General features: G+C 52.7%; 3 protein-coding genes across 3 annotated transcripts; all 3 read right to left on the reverse strand.

The window, feature by feature from the left end:
* Positions 1-113: 113 nt before the first annotated feature.
* CkaCkLH20_11634 (uncharacterized protein) lies at positions 114-2,557 on the reverse strand (the record flags this gene model as incomplete). The annotated part of the gene is made up of 7 exons (XM_038894348.1): positions 114-1,054; positions 1,117-1,313; positions 1,387-1,455; positions 1,508-1,605; positions 1,662-2,102; positions 2,174-2,342; positions 2,400-2,557. The coding sequence occupies 7 exons, from the start codon at positions 2,555-2,557 to the stop codon at positions 114-116; spliced, it is 2,073 nt and encodes a 690-aa protein (XP_038740423.1).
* Positions 2,558-3,171: 614 nt separating this feature from the next.
* Positions 3,172-4,848, reverse strand: CkaCkLH20_11635 (uncharacterized protein; the record flags this gene model as incomplete). The annotated part of the gene is made up of 2 exons (XM_038894349.1): positions 3,172-4,224; positions 4,285-4,848. The coding sequence occupies 2 exons, from the start codon at positions 4,846-4,848 to the stop codon at positions 3,172-3,174; spliced, it is 1,617 nt and encodes a 538-aa protein (XP_038740424.1).
* A 2,463-nt stretch (positions 4,849-7,311) lies between these two features.
* Positions 7,312-14,105, reverse strand: CkaCkLH20_11636 (phosphate-repressible na+ phosphate cotransporter; the record flags this gene model as incomplete). The annotated part of the gene is made up of 6 exons (XM_038894350.1): positions 7,312-7,514; positions 7,568-9,022; positions 9,091-9,206; positions 13,221-13,875; positions 13,936-14,017; positions 14,073-14,105. The coding sequence occupies 6 exons, from the start codon at positions 14,103-14,105 to the stop codon at positions 7,312-7,314; spliced, it is 2,544 nt and encodes an 847-aa protein (XP_038740425.1).
* Positions 14,106-14,629: the final 524 nt, after the last annotated feature.

The raw sequence follows: 14,629 nt of genomic DNA on the forward strand, positions 1-14,629 counted from the left end.
TGGGCCGAACATTAAACGAATTGTTTTCTTCTGAGTTCCATCCTGTTTAGTTACCATGAGAATTCGAATTATGAAATTATTTAATCAACGATGACTTTACAACAGTGACCCTCCTACAATCGTGACCCAGACTTGGTGGTGTCACCTCGTTGCCATGACACGAAGTCGTGATATCCGAACTTGGGATGGTAGTCTATCGGCTTGGACTTTCCAGTGCCGGGCAGCAGCTTGCCGACAGTGTTAGAGAGAACGCTGCCCGCAACACCACGCGCAGTATTGACCCTGTCACCAACCCAAGATCGAAGACCGGCCACCAATCCCTGGCTGGTCTTAGACTCAGTTCTCTGCCGCCCTTCTTGGGCGCGCTTCGTCTGTTCTTGCCTTTCGAGAAGATCATGGTTGATATTGATGAAGAGTCGCTCCCACATACCAATGCGCTCCTCCTCGAGAACAGTGTCTCCTCTGCTCCAGACCCAGTTGTTCTCGGCCTCTTCTAGCTGGTAGAGATCGGACTCGTACGGAAGTTGATGGAGAACCAGCTTGTGATCGGCGCTTGCATCCATGGGAAGACCGCCATGAACGGAAGCGACTGTGCCAGAGAGCGTTTCATAGGTTGAGGCAATGAAGTGCCTGTGGTTCGGGTCCTCGATTCTCAGCGGCATGGTGCTTTTCTGCAGCTTGAACCCGTTTTTGGTCAACGCAGAACACTCCCAATCCCCAGCATCATCCAACCCGAGGCCATCATAGAGATAGCGAATGCGAACGGAAGGGTGTACAAGCTCGCATGGATCTTGGATGAAGCCCTTCCTGTCGTCCTCCTTGTACGATCCTGGAGTTCGAGTGCCACCAACAGTGTTGCCGCCTGTCAGCCTCTGCCACGGATACCAGAGAGCATCGTAAGCTTTGTCGGGAAGGGCGGTGGTTGAGGAGGGACTGGATATTCTGCCCTTGCCCCATTCTCGGGCTTCGACGCTGGGGTCCAGGGTGTAGAAAATGCGCTTCATTTCGGGGGTGCTGAACTCCACGCCGACCGACGTAAGCTGGTCCGCCATCCCTGTGCCATTCCAAGTCAGCTTGAAGATGATTCCATGCTCACGGCACAAAGAAACAACTTACACGCAAGTGCAATTGTTGCTATTTGCTGATCCTCGAATCCTCCGCCAACGTTGCTGTGGCTGCCCGGGAACCAGACTTGTCGAAGATGGGTCTTATCGTTGCCGCGTTTGCCCCAGAGAGTGGGAGCGAAAGCAGTCCGCCATTCGTCCAGGGCAAGGGCATGGAAGGCATGTTCGACGTTGGGGTGCACATCAAGACTGGCAAATCGTAACTGGGACCGTCAGTCTGTGTTCAGGGAATCTGCAAGTGGAACATTTGCCTCATCGGCACTCCTGTCTGTGCGAATCTTCTCCCATGGCATCTTTGGCCAACCAAGACTTCCGACCGTGTCCCAGACTCCTATTCAATAGTTAGCTGCATGTAGAACAAGATAAACACACCCAATCAAAACTTGCCTACGGCCTGAATGGTGACGTCGACAGGCGAAAAGTACCAGTCAGTCTTGCCATCTCTATCCTCGAGCTTCCTTTCGCAGAGTATCATTTGATGCTGTGCATAATCAGCCTGGTAAAGCGACTCATCTAGGGTTAAAACATCCCACTTACCTTCTCAAGGAAGTCTCTATACTTCTTGGCCATTTGTACGAGGTCCATCTGGTCGGCGCCTTGCTTTTGGCACTTGATGATCCTCTCAAAAAACTTCTTCTTGTCCTCGTCAAGTTCTTTCTGCATGGTCCCGTGGTCCTTTCTCTCGGCCCTGTTGTTCTTGGTTCTAAATCGCTCAAGCCGCTCCCAGTTGGTAAGAGTGAAGCCGACGAGGTGGTCCTCCATGTCGAACGTAGTTCGCGGCCTCCAGTTCGGAAAGTTCTGGTAGTCATGGAAGATGTCGCCAAAGTTGGCAAGACCAACCCGGTTAAGCAAGCCTATGTTGCAAACCATTCCGGACACTGATCGTGCTGTAAAGGCGCCGCGAGAGAATCCAACGATGACCAGCTCGTCACCTGGGTTGTAGTTGTCACAAATGAACCGATAAACGTCTGCGATATCCTATATCGAGGCAAATATCGTCAGCTGAAACCAGTACCACCGATTCGTACGTCTCTTGACAAACGGCTCACCTGTATGATGCCCTTTCCTAAGACGCCTCCCAGATACTGAGCTACCTTCGACTCCTCAGTGCCTGCACCTCGGTGGTAATACACAACCTGCGGCATACCCGTGCAGCACTTGTGCGCAACGGCCGCGGAAAGTCGCGCAACATTGGTCGATATGCTTCCCTTCTGGTTTCTACGAGATCATCCTGTTAAAATGTCCGTTATCAAGCTCAGGGGACTGCAGTCTTACGAGTTGTTCCACGTTCCATCGCAGCAAATGACCAGTCGCTTCTTGTTGGCGTATTTGCTCGTCTTATGGGCGCATGGCTCCAGCTTGGGTCCCAGCTGTGGGACTTCGAACTGGATCTCGGAGATCCATGGGTGGTTATCGGTGGATGCGTTTGCCATACTTGCTGTTGCTCTCGCGGTTCAACTAGGATGATCGCACAAACAAACTGGCCAGACGCCAGCATGAGGTTGGCTTGAACTACTAAGGGTGATGATATAGAAACGACGGGGTGGTCGTCCTTTTCCTATGAACTTGTGGTGAGAAAGGAATTTTCTAAGATGATTTCGGATCACATTCAAGGGATGCGAAAGCCCCTTGACATTGACCCATACTCTAGCGGTCCCTTTAACGCTTTGACTAAGACACATTTAATGGAAGTAAATTCCTGTCGGGTAGCATGCGAGGGAAATCGGCGTTCAAGTTATGCAGCTGTCTTACGGAATGATTTCATCGACATAATCTCTTGGGACTTCATTTCCTCAAAGTGAATTCGTTGCGTAAGCGTCCATGGTGTATCGCGACAAAATAACGTTGGAAACATAAATTAGACCTTGAAAAGTTGGAATCCAGCTTTGATTGCTGCATAAGAGATCCAAATTGGTCAATTCCCACGTGTATTGGGACTGGCTTTGCACCAGTTCGAACAACCCCATGCCAGCATGCATATCACATGAATGATTATCCCGCAGGCGATGATCAGATTATGCGTTATCTAGCCATCGAAGAAAGATGTTCATGTCGTTCTAAGTTCCCTCACATGAGTCCTCTCTTTCTCAATCAACTCCATGTCGGGAGTTTCTTTCCGAATGGTCACTTCATCCTCGAATCCCATGTCCCTATCAAGCCGCTCATCCGAAATCATATGAGGATTCAGAGCGAAAGATCCTTTTGGCGCAAATGTTGAGCAGAGTACCACAACCGAGATGACGGTGAACTGGACGCCCGCGGTGTTCACCAGGCCGCTGTAGATAGTTCCCCCGCCATCGCTTCCTCCGCTGGCGTTGTACACCGAGTCCAAGTACCTGCCCAGAAATGTACCTGCGACAGCATAGAGAATGATGTAGAAAGAGTACAGAAACGCCATGACGGCTCCAAGAGCGGAGATGTTCCTGTTGGCTGACTCTTGCCGGGCAAGAGAGGCCTGGATATAAGCAGCAAGGGAAACATCACCAGCAGCCCATCCAAAGGAGATGGGCAGGAAAGTAGCCGCCACGATCCAAGCCTGGGTTACATCGTGTGCTGGAGGTCGCCAGTAAGGGATGTACCAGACAATCAGGAGCATCAATGCATCGATTCGCAGCCATGGCAGCGGCGTTTGAATGACGTTCGTGAACAAGAACACGCAGAGCGCACCGAGGAGCTCTCCCAGGTTCGAGCCTCCGACCATGATCTGCGACCATGCGGATTCGCCGAAATAGCGGCGTGCGACGTGCGGTGCGATGCCGTTTTCGAGGTAGCGATGGGCGTAGAGGGCGATCGCGTAGCCGGGGATGAGCCAGATGAACTTTCTCGAAGTGAAGATGATTCTAGCTCCGACCCAGATCGACTCCCCAAATAACCAAAGCCCGCTCCAAAGGGCCTTGAAATAGCTAGGACGCTCTTGGAGTACGAGGCCCTTGTCGCGCCGTACAAAGCCGAGGTCGGAGATGAAGTACCATATCGTGGAGGCGATCGCGAAGCAGACCGGGGTGATGATGAAGCTCATGTTGTTGCCGAATTGAGGGATGAGCACCAGGGCGGTCACGAAGGCTCCCGCTGTGCCGGTCGTTTCGTAGAAGATGTGAACCTGGATCAACCCATGTCAGATTCGTCGTAGACTGACGTGAAGTGTGACGGTGCTACTCACGATCGAGTCCATCTTGCGCAGCTTCTGAACATTGCCGCCGACGATATCTCGGGGGATGATACGTCGAATCAACTCCACGCAGCCATACGCAATACCACTGACGGTATAGATCGGGATGATCGCATCGTTGGGGTACTTTCCGTAGTAAGACCACTCGTTCTTCGGATGATGTTTCCGATACGCCGCCGGGACAAAGGTGCCACCTGTCGAAGCATCCAGGATAAGGAGAATAGCGCTGCAGAGGCCGAATAGGAGAATGGCGCAGACGAGCACGTTCTTCGTGGGAAACCTTTTCACCAGAGGCGCAATGATAATGCTGCCCACACACTGCGCTGCCTGATTGAGGCCTTGGAGTAGTGCCAGCCGCTCGAACGTTCTGGAACTGGTGTTGTGGGTGATGGACTCGTAGTCGTATCTGTTTGTCGCGAGCGCTGTGATGGATCCGTTGAAGGCTTCAAGACCGAACTTGTAAACCATGATTCCCAAGACGTAAAATACCAGGTTGCGGCGCTCCTGGGGTGAGAACGCCCGCAGGCTGTCGCGGAGATCGGCGAGGTAGCCCATTGTGCCGAGGCGGCGATTCAAAGGGCTTCAAGTTGAGCAGGGTGGGCATTGAAGCAACCCTTTCCAATTCAGATGGGAAATGGGCTTGGAGGCAGGGCGCTGCATATATGGAAAGGCTATCTTGTTAAGCCTCTCCCAGATCGTCACCGACGGCCAGGATGATAGTCTCCGCTTAAGGACGCCCCAACGGCAGCCTGATTCGAGGATGAGCCTCATGCAGTTGACAGGAGAGCAAAGAAAACGCCATTTTGTAAACAACTAGCGCGATAGAGTTGACGACGGCAGCCACGTGGGTTGTCTTGCATGATGAAAGGTTTCGTTGAAGGCAGCCGATTTACGGTACCGAGAAGGAGCTGAAGCCCAAACCGCAGGGGATTCTTCCGCGAAGTTCACGAGCTACACCGGATTCAGACTTGGCGTCGGCGATGCTCTCGGTTCTTGGCGAAGTAAGTCGGCAGTATATATAAGATGAGACGCGTCTCCGTTGGATCTCTGTCCTTCTGGCAATCCGGGCAAAATGTGAAGGATGTGTGTAAAATACCATTGCCAAGAGCCTTTCTGAAGACAGTCCAACTCACAATTGCTCTCATCCAATCGTCTTGGCACGAGGTCGTGCCTCGTTGTTGTGCCCCTGTTGGTCTCAATTGAAGCTAACCCCATTGGAAACCGAGCAAGTCCAGGGGTTGTTTTCTCAGGGTTGATTTGCACCCCAATTTCTGAGCAGCATTGTGAAGGATTTTGTGGGCTTCTTGCGACCTCCGGCTGACGGTCGTCTCACGGTGGTCCAATTCAGCTATAATGTTGATGAGCAATCGAAAGGTAGTGTTTGTGAGTAATGAAGTAGTTGATCGAGCCGCAGCTTTGTCGTTAAACTCCTCGATCCAAAGTGACGAGAGTTGAGACGCATTATTTGAGATGCACATCAAATGAGGTGTCCATCGGTTGTCTACGTGGGTCACAGAGGGCGCCAATGTCAATTAAGCTTTCTCAGCAAGCCGGGGTGTGGGGGACTCTCCAACCGACCCATCCTGCTGGTAGATTCCGAAATGCACCGTCAGATCGTTTGCCGTTGTCCTGAGCAAACATGTCTGCCCCGGCCTTGGAAGGAAAGCATCTTGATGTTCAATAACGTTGCGTGTTTTGTGTGCTGGCGGGGGGTTCTTTCGCTGTGAAACCTGGGTTATACATGATGGGTTCATCCGCTGTAACCGTCACAACATGAAGCAATTTTCTCCCTCGAGGATTGCAATGATGAGCTACATGTAGGTTCTCAACAAAACGAACGAGAGACCAGCAGCCCATCTAACTCATCAGGAAAGATGTCGCCAGGTGGTCCATATTGCCATCCACTTCCCACAACGGCTAGATCTACCACCCGCGCTGCAACCGAAGACTCCCTGCAACCGCTGCAACGCACTCGTAGCCATGATCCATGCTCGAACGGGTCTACCGTTTCTCGCCAGTTCGACGGGTGAACTGTGCGCCAAGACATAAAGAAGCAGCAAACCACTATGTCGTGCTCGCTGTTCCTCGTACTGCGCCTCTGTTCTCTCGATCCCTCACCGAACGCCAAGACGAACCGGCGGCCATTACACCTTCGCTTATTGTATGAGACATTTTTCATGAACCTGTCGTCCAGCTTTGCCATCGCGGCTGCCAAGACAGCTTCTCAGTCTTTTCCAAACATTTCATGATGAGGAAGAGCGATTGTCGTCGCTCGTCAAGTCTTGGCAGCACATTTTGGCTATTAGTCGCGCACGAATGATGGTCTTGGCACCGCCATGAGCCATATTCGTCAACCAAAACAGAGGCCTCCTTATTCAATTGCATAGCCACTGCGGCAGCGTATATGATCCTCGTCACTTCTTGCTTGCGGCACTCTTCGCGAGAATGAGCCATGCTATTTCTTCCATCCTTAGCACCATGATCTCATGTTGGTAGATGAGCAACTCCCCTCCAAATCTTGATCTAGGCTGATATGACTTTCATATGCAGATGACCGGCGACGATGATCATTTCCCACCTTTCACATATCTCTCTACCTTGTATTCAAAGGCACCGTTTCTATTCTTCCATCCCGCCGTCTTTTTGGTCGCATCCGTGCCGTTGCGCACATTCACCGCCGGCCCTCGTAGCTGCGTCCCGGACAGCACCGAGCACCGGACCCACTCGCTCCGGGGCCGGGCCCGACTGTCTCCACTCTATTCCGTTCTGCCCGGCGAGAGATGATTGAAGCACATACTAGCACTGAGTTTGTCTTGATTGATAATTTGATTATATAGCACATCACTAATGAGGATATGAGTAGTCTATGTGTCGAGAAAGAGCAAAATACAATAGAAGTCTTTTTGGGTACAAGATCCAGAAATGCGAAGGTCCCGATGCGCCCGAGATCGAAAACGACTAGGCAGAGAGCCTACTATCCGAGGACCATTCTCAAATTACTACTGCCAGTCAACCGTTTTAGTTGGTCATTCCCCATCGGGGAGCGTTGATGATGATGCCGGTAAGACAGCCTGAGATGATGCCAGCGGTAGGCAGGGTGATGATCCATCCCATGTAGATCCAGCCGACCATGCGCCAGTTGATAGAGCGCCAGGTACCCGAACAAAGACCGACACCGACAGTCGCACCGGTGATGCACTGAGTGGTGGAAACGGGAAGTTCTATCCAAGCTGTTAGCAACGGTGGTGTATGGTCAAAGGTTGCAGACACTCACTGAGACGGGTGGCCAGGATGATGGTGACAGCGGCACCCAGTTCCATGGAGAAGCCACGGGCGGGAGAGTGGAGGGTCAAGCGGTTACCGAGGTTGCGCATGATGTTGTATCCGTAAGTCCAGATACCGAGTGCAATGCCGACACCTCCGAAGCAGAGAATCCAGATCGGAACATCGGCCTTGCTACCCTTCAGCGCGCCAGTGCTCCAAACCTGGTAGATAGTGGCATAGGGGCCAATAGCATTGGCAACGTCGTTGGCACCGTGGGTGAAAGAGGCAGTACAGGCAGTCATGACTTGCATGAAAGAGTACAGGAACTCTGCCTTGTTGTCGTAGTGCTGGACGCGAGCGTGCATCTCCTCCAAGTCACCGGTAAGTACGCTCTCCTTCTTCTGCATGTTGATAATGTCCTGGTCGACACCAGACAGAAAGACCTTCTTGACCATCCAGAAGAGAACGGCGCCGGAGTACAAAGGACCCTCAGGGCGAGGACCGACAATTGGCTTGTGAGTGTAATCCTGGCGCGGAGCGGGAGTTTGGGCGTCGGTGTTGTCCTGAACGACCTTCTTCTCGCCATCGGCGGAGCCAGACTCGACATCATTGCTGTGGGTGTGAACGACGCCTCCACGAGCAGAATCAAGTTCCTCCTTGGTCATGTGGCCGGAGTAAAAGTCGCGGATACCACCGGCAACGCCCTCGGGCTGAGCAGGAGGCTCAGGGCGGCGCAGCAAAAGAGGCCCAAGGGGGATGTGCCACCATCGAAGCTGCCAGTCATCCTTCAGGACAATGCGGTACAGCCACGGAACAAGGAAGATGGTGATGACAAGTGCCCAGGCAGCACCAACACCGACGATCATACCAGCAGTCTCGGCGTCGTTGAAGTTGACCTTGATGGAGCCGCCCTTCCAGACAATCAACATGGTAAGCAGAGAGGCAGTGATGCCAAAGTAAACCGGCGTGAGCATGAGACCCTTCATGACAGGGTTCTTGCGCAGCATGACACCATACTTGGTGATGGTGAAGATGATGGCACCGAAGGCACCAGCCAAGCCGGGGGCAATAATCCAAGCCAGGAAGACGGAAACGACACCAGAGTCAATGCTGCCGCTAGCCGATGTCCAGTGAATATTCTCTGCGCCGATAAGAGCGACACCCATGCCGATGACACCGCCCATGATGGAGTGGGTGGTGGAAACAGGAAGACCGATCTTGGTGCAGAAGGTAAGGTAGATGGACGAGGCGACAACGGCACAAGTCATGCCGAGCATGAGAAGGGCAGGGTCATTCTCGAAGAAGTCGATGTCGACAATCTTGGTACGAATGGTGTCGGCTACGCGAGCACCTACTCCGACGGCACCGACGAATTCGAGAATTGAACCCAAGGTCATAGCCTGGATGTAGCTGATGGATCGGGATGAGACCGACGTGGCCCACGAGTTGGCAACATCGTTAGCACCTGTGGAGAGGTAGAGTTAGTCTCATTCTGACTCTGCTCATTCATTCTTCGAGTCCAAGTGGACTTACCGATGTTCCAGGCGTCAAGAAACGCGAAGATTGTGCCGATGGCAAAGATGTAGTCGTACTGATGCAGAGCCATCTTGTCGGCTGGCGCGAGTGCGCTGAAACTTGGCCTCTTCTGTCTGAAATATCAAAGAATGTGTCGGACTGAAATGCAGAATGCTGCAAAGCAGGTCTGCCTAACGCAAGGGAGGGTTAAAGAAGAGATCGAAGACCCTTATGGTGGCGCGGAAAGCAAGGCCGGGGAGGGGGATGATGTTCGAGAAGTCAACATGGAAGCGGGAGGACAGAGACCGGGCAGATGCAGAGGATATATACCAGACGGGAGGGCGATCGCAGGCGAACCATGGTCCACAGCGAGACAACCCTCCAAGTTGGCATCCGAGTGATGGCCGGGGCCGGGGTCGTGCAAGGCACGATTCCATGTCTTCTCGGGCGTGGGAGACAGCCCAGCTGCGGCGGCGAGTGCAGGCTGCAGACCAACATCAGCAGAAGTGGAACAAGGGCATGCCACCACTCCATTCTGCAAAACGCAAATCCGCCGGCAAGGACTCGCCACATCCATCATATGCAAGCGCGGCGGGCCCGTCGATAGCCTTCGATCAAATTTTACACGGGTGCATCCTTAGGGTACGAGGGTTGCAGCCGTTCAAGGTGTTTCCCATTTTGGGACTGGCTGGTAGAAAGATTGGAGTTGTCGATGTACTTCAATGTTGAAGATGTCAGTGGTTCGTTGACGAATTCTCCCCGGGAAAGTTCGAGATGTGTGCTGGAGTCCAAGGCATCAAGCTGATGAGGCGTTCTATGATCGTGAACGCCCAAAGGCTCTTGATACCTGAAGAAGTTCTATATCGAGAGATGACATTTGGATGCCTCAACAGGGCAAATCACGAAGGCATGGCGATGGCGCATAAGTGTGGGGGCTCTTCGGTGGAAGAAAGCGGATGCTCAAGACGACGAGCTGAGAGTCTGGCTGTCTTGAACGTTGCAGGGGGCGGAATGGTGTGGGTAGTGAGTGTCTGGACGCAAGCGTGTATGCGGCAGCAAGACGATGGCTGCCATCACCCACGTGCGAACGGGAGGACTGGATACTTGATGAGCGTCGCAGTCCGCGTTCCAGGATCTTCAGCTCTGGCCTGGCAACGATTCCGAGAAACGACGTTGGTCGGTGGCTCGGGAGGGTGGAAACAGGTGGGTAGAATATGATGAACTCGCTCTTTGGGAGACCTGCTCGCGGGCCAATAGGGATGGAAAATCGGATAGACTTTTCATTGCCCAGAGCTCTGAGAATATTCGATTGTTGCCCAGCGCCGATGCCATGGCCGAAGAGTCGAGGAAGCAGATGTCGATGGAGAGATATCGCGAGAAACACGGACTCACAATGGGAAGTGACGGGAAGCATGGGACGCGCCTTCCCCAAAGAAGCGACCGAGATCCACTACCGAGTGGGGCGTCACAAGCGACTTGGCGCGCCAAGCGCCAAGACTGGCGCTCACAGGAAGCGCCAAGCGCCCCGTGCATGTCAGTCACGGCCCCACTTTCATCCCCCACAACTGCCGAATCACGGCCTCCGGTTCCCCCACGTGTGTGGTCCCGTCCCTCCCTGTGGTTCTTCCCGTCCAGATCCCCGGACCATCCATCCCTTCAACATCTTTTAACTTCCTCTCGCGGCTTCACACGACTCACCTCTCCCGTCAGCCCAAACGTCCCCAATGTGGCACGAATGCCCGGAATTCTATAAAGCGCGCTCCCTCCGCCAAGCGGCCAAGACCTCGACTGCATCCAGTGCCTCCCAGAACGCTCCGCTCGCCGTCTGTATCGAATGTCATTTCCTCCCACCTCAACCACTCACTCGCTCCGCCCAGGCGGGTTGGCTTGCCCGGGCTGCTCCCTCTGCCTAACTACCCGGTCTCATTCGTCCTCCCACCGAGGAGAGGAAAATGGCCCTCCGGGGGTCCCTCCAATACTTCCCCGATACAGCTAGATGCCCGGTTTCCGTCCCTTCATTTGCGCTGCGCTATCCCGTCAGCTCCTCTATTCCACCGAATTCATTCACCAAACCGACCGGTTTCGCGAACCACGAGCGAGCTGACGACCACTCGAGCTTGGATTTACGCGTGCTTTCTACGCAAGAGACACACGGTGGGATGATTGGCCTCCGACCTTCGTCATCCCTCAACACGTTGTGCTACCGGGTTACTTACGTACCGTACCGTCACCCCGGTGTTGGCCGCTGTGCCGCATACACACCCACACTTATTACCTATTACCGACCAAAGGACCAAGACCTCCAAGACCTCCAAGAAACCCAAGCAATTACCAAGTCGATTCGATCCTTTCTCCTAAGCGAATCAGCATGCCGCTTCGGAGCCCGTGGTCTTTCTATGCTAACCAAGACCTGCCAGACGTCCTGGCTGGGCTTTCTTGGGTTCTGTGGATCTTGGTTTCACCAGACCCTTCGACGACAGAATGAACACGAGCAGCAGTCGGTTTTCTGTACCTGACGAGCCTGGAAGAGTGGTGCAGAATTTTTAATCGCCTGATATTGCTGGGTAACTGCAATACTTTCCTTCAGGCTTGAAATCCCCTGACCCACGACAACTCAGAAGCAGGGCCTAGGTTTCCGACCGACTTCGACGATTGTTTCTGGACTTTGGAGACCCCCCGAACTGGCAACAATCTTTCATAATCGCCGATGGTTACGCTAACTAGTTCGCCGCTTCATTCAACATTTGATGGCCCGAAAGACGCGATTTCTAACATCATCCACAGTCTGTTGTGCTGTTGGCATCTCTTTTGAACCCCAACCTTTCCAGTTAATGGTGGATCCTGCCAAATGCCCGAAGATAATCACAATTGGTTCTACGGCGTCGAAGCATCATTTGTAATATATGGCGATTATTCTAGCAGGCTGCTGCTTGGCCCTTCGGTGTGCAACACGGCTAGCCTGTCTCCTTCTGCAGTCTCAAGTGACCGGCTCGGTGATTTCAACTCACAGAGCCATGTTTATTGCATAAGGCAGCCTCAATATGCGGCACAATACACACGTGTCTTCACTTTCATGCTGATAGGCCGTACGTAAATGTGCCAAACCACATGAGATTGGCATGTTGCTTCTGGCGGCAAGGCCACAGTTGATATGGCCTTGTAATATCATACGGCGTCACACTTGTTGGCTAGTCGTCGTTTGTTGGTCAGGCATGTCAGCTGGGAGTTCTGTGTGGCATCGGTGATTCCGACCGAAATGCCATGCTTCTAGAATAGGCATCTACATAACGGCGAGGCTCTCATGCCCTCAATAGGTGGTTATGTTAAGTCTAACAGCCCACGCCTCAAGACAGTAGAAAATGCAGAGAAGGCTTCCTCTTGGGTTGATAATAGCTCTCGGGCAATCGAGATCAACCCGACTTGGTTCAGGGCGGGCACTCGTTATTTCTTCACTGACATCAGCTCACGAGCTACTCATAGTTGTCGCCCCAGATACAGGCGCATTGTAGTAAATAACTCGCGCTTAGGTGCGCGGCATGCAGACCTTCATGTCTATCAAGCGTCGGTTATGCCGAGCTGTCAACTGAGGGGACCTCGGAACTATCCACTCTTACTCGTCCCTTGCCGCATTCTAGAATCTCGGCGCAGACGCCTGCAGTAGAATGCATAGACAGATGTCCCAGAACTACGGCGCCGGGTGGGTTGCACTTCCTTCATGACTGTCGGCGCTGGCCGAGACTCAACCCCTACTATTGGAGGAGGTCTTATGAGTGGACCTCTCTTGTCACATTGACGTCTGCTCCTTTGCCACTGTTGACGCGACTGTAAGCTGAAGTTCAGTTGGCTTTGCAAGCTGCCTCATTTCCTTGCTCATGGAGATCAAGAACAGGTTGGAGAATAGTCCATGAACATTCGATGCCATGGTATTGGGACTTGACACGGTTAATACATCACGATGAAGCTACTTGAATTCAGTGCTGACGTTCTATTGTAATCAGTCGAAATTCTACTCTTAATTCAAGCTGTTCTGTAGTGGACGTAAGCTTAAAAATGTTATTTAACTGAGTAACTTCCTCAGGCCGTCCTTCAGAGCATCTTCCCCCTCATCCCCAACACGTTCCACCTGGCTCTCGAAGTTCGAACCATACCGATTATCCTCATCCAACAGGGCCACCGTCGACAGAGCTGCGTACGCCTTTGAATTTAGTCTGTCCTGGACGCCGTTGCGAGTGTCTTCCTGCCACATCTTGTGAGCCTTCTCGAAAAGTCCGTCAAACGGAACGTCTTCAACCTTCCAGCCTTCCAACGCCAGCTCTTTGACAATGGAAATGAGTTGGTTTGTGGAAACCGTGTGGCTAGCAAAGTACGCCGCGCGGTTTTGATACTTGCCCGGGTTGCTTAGTACAGCAACCAACGCCTCCCCGTTGAGGTCGCGCCGACTCATGCTGTACCTCTGGTTGCCCGAGCCATACCGGGTAATCACTTTCCTTTCCCGATTCACCCAAAAGATTCCCTTCTCAATCGTCCAGTCGTACCACGGACCTGTCACAATCGCCGTCCAGGAAAGCTTGCCATCAGACTCTGCGACTACTCTTTCCAGCTCTCGCTGGGCCTCAAGCTTCGGGTTGAATATCAGGACCTCTCCGGCGCGTGGGTGAAATGTGTTCCCGCTGAAGTCCGGTGTGATGACGTGTCGAACTCCCGCGTTGAGGACGGCTTCGAGAATTGCTTTCTGGTGGATCGCCGCCGCGGGGTTGAATGCTTCGACCACTGCGTCGTGGCCATCAAAGGCTGAGGTCAGGGCTGATATATCGGAGTAATCTGCCCGTTTGATGCTGACTTGCCCTGAAATTTTCGACGCACTTCCGGGACGGAGGATGCAGGCTACGTCGAAGTTAGCAGCAACAAGAGCTGGAATCAAGACCTCGCCGAGAGCGCCTGTAGCCTAGAACGTGCCATGAGTTTTGGGATATAGACAGAGCTCTTGATACTGAACTTACACCAAGGACAACAACCTTTTTGATGTGGACCATGTTAACGCACTGTTGAGGGCAGATGACTTTCACCTAAGAAGAAGAAAGTATATTGACGCCTCATCTGGCCGTGATATTTATATTGGAAGCTGCACAAGGGCTTTCCATAAAGCAGCTGCCGTTTTCCTTTCTTCTACCATTTTTGATCACAGCATTTCAGCATTTCCACCAACTAGAAAACGCCATAATTCGCAATGACATGCTGGTGCTCATGGCTTTGGGGATCATAACGTTATATACATGCTCTGTTAGCACAGTGGTTTCTCATTTTGTGTTCCGATTCCGGCTAGAGCGTGGCGCCAAAGATCCAATCCCGCGGCGTAACTGAGCTCCGGCGGAGCGTCTCACGCGGACGGTTTATTAAGCCGTGTGGTATCGTCGCTTACGAATTGCATGATCACTGCGCTGTATCACGTCAAACAAATATGCGTGTTAGTATTGTTTCCCAAGAAGGCACTTTCTACGAATGCGGGTTAATGCAGCGGCGTTGCAGAGATGCGGACTTGCGGACAAACGTGCGTGCC

Source organism: Colletotrichum karsti (genome assembly GCF_011947395.1).
Source record: "Colletotrichum karsti strain CkLH20 chromosome Unknown Scaffold49, whole genome shotgun sequence".
Lineage (NCBI taxonomy): Eukaryota > Fungi > Ascomycota > Sordariomycetes > Glomerellales > Glomerellaceae > Colletotrichum > Colletotrichum karsti.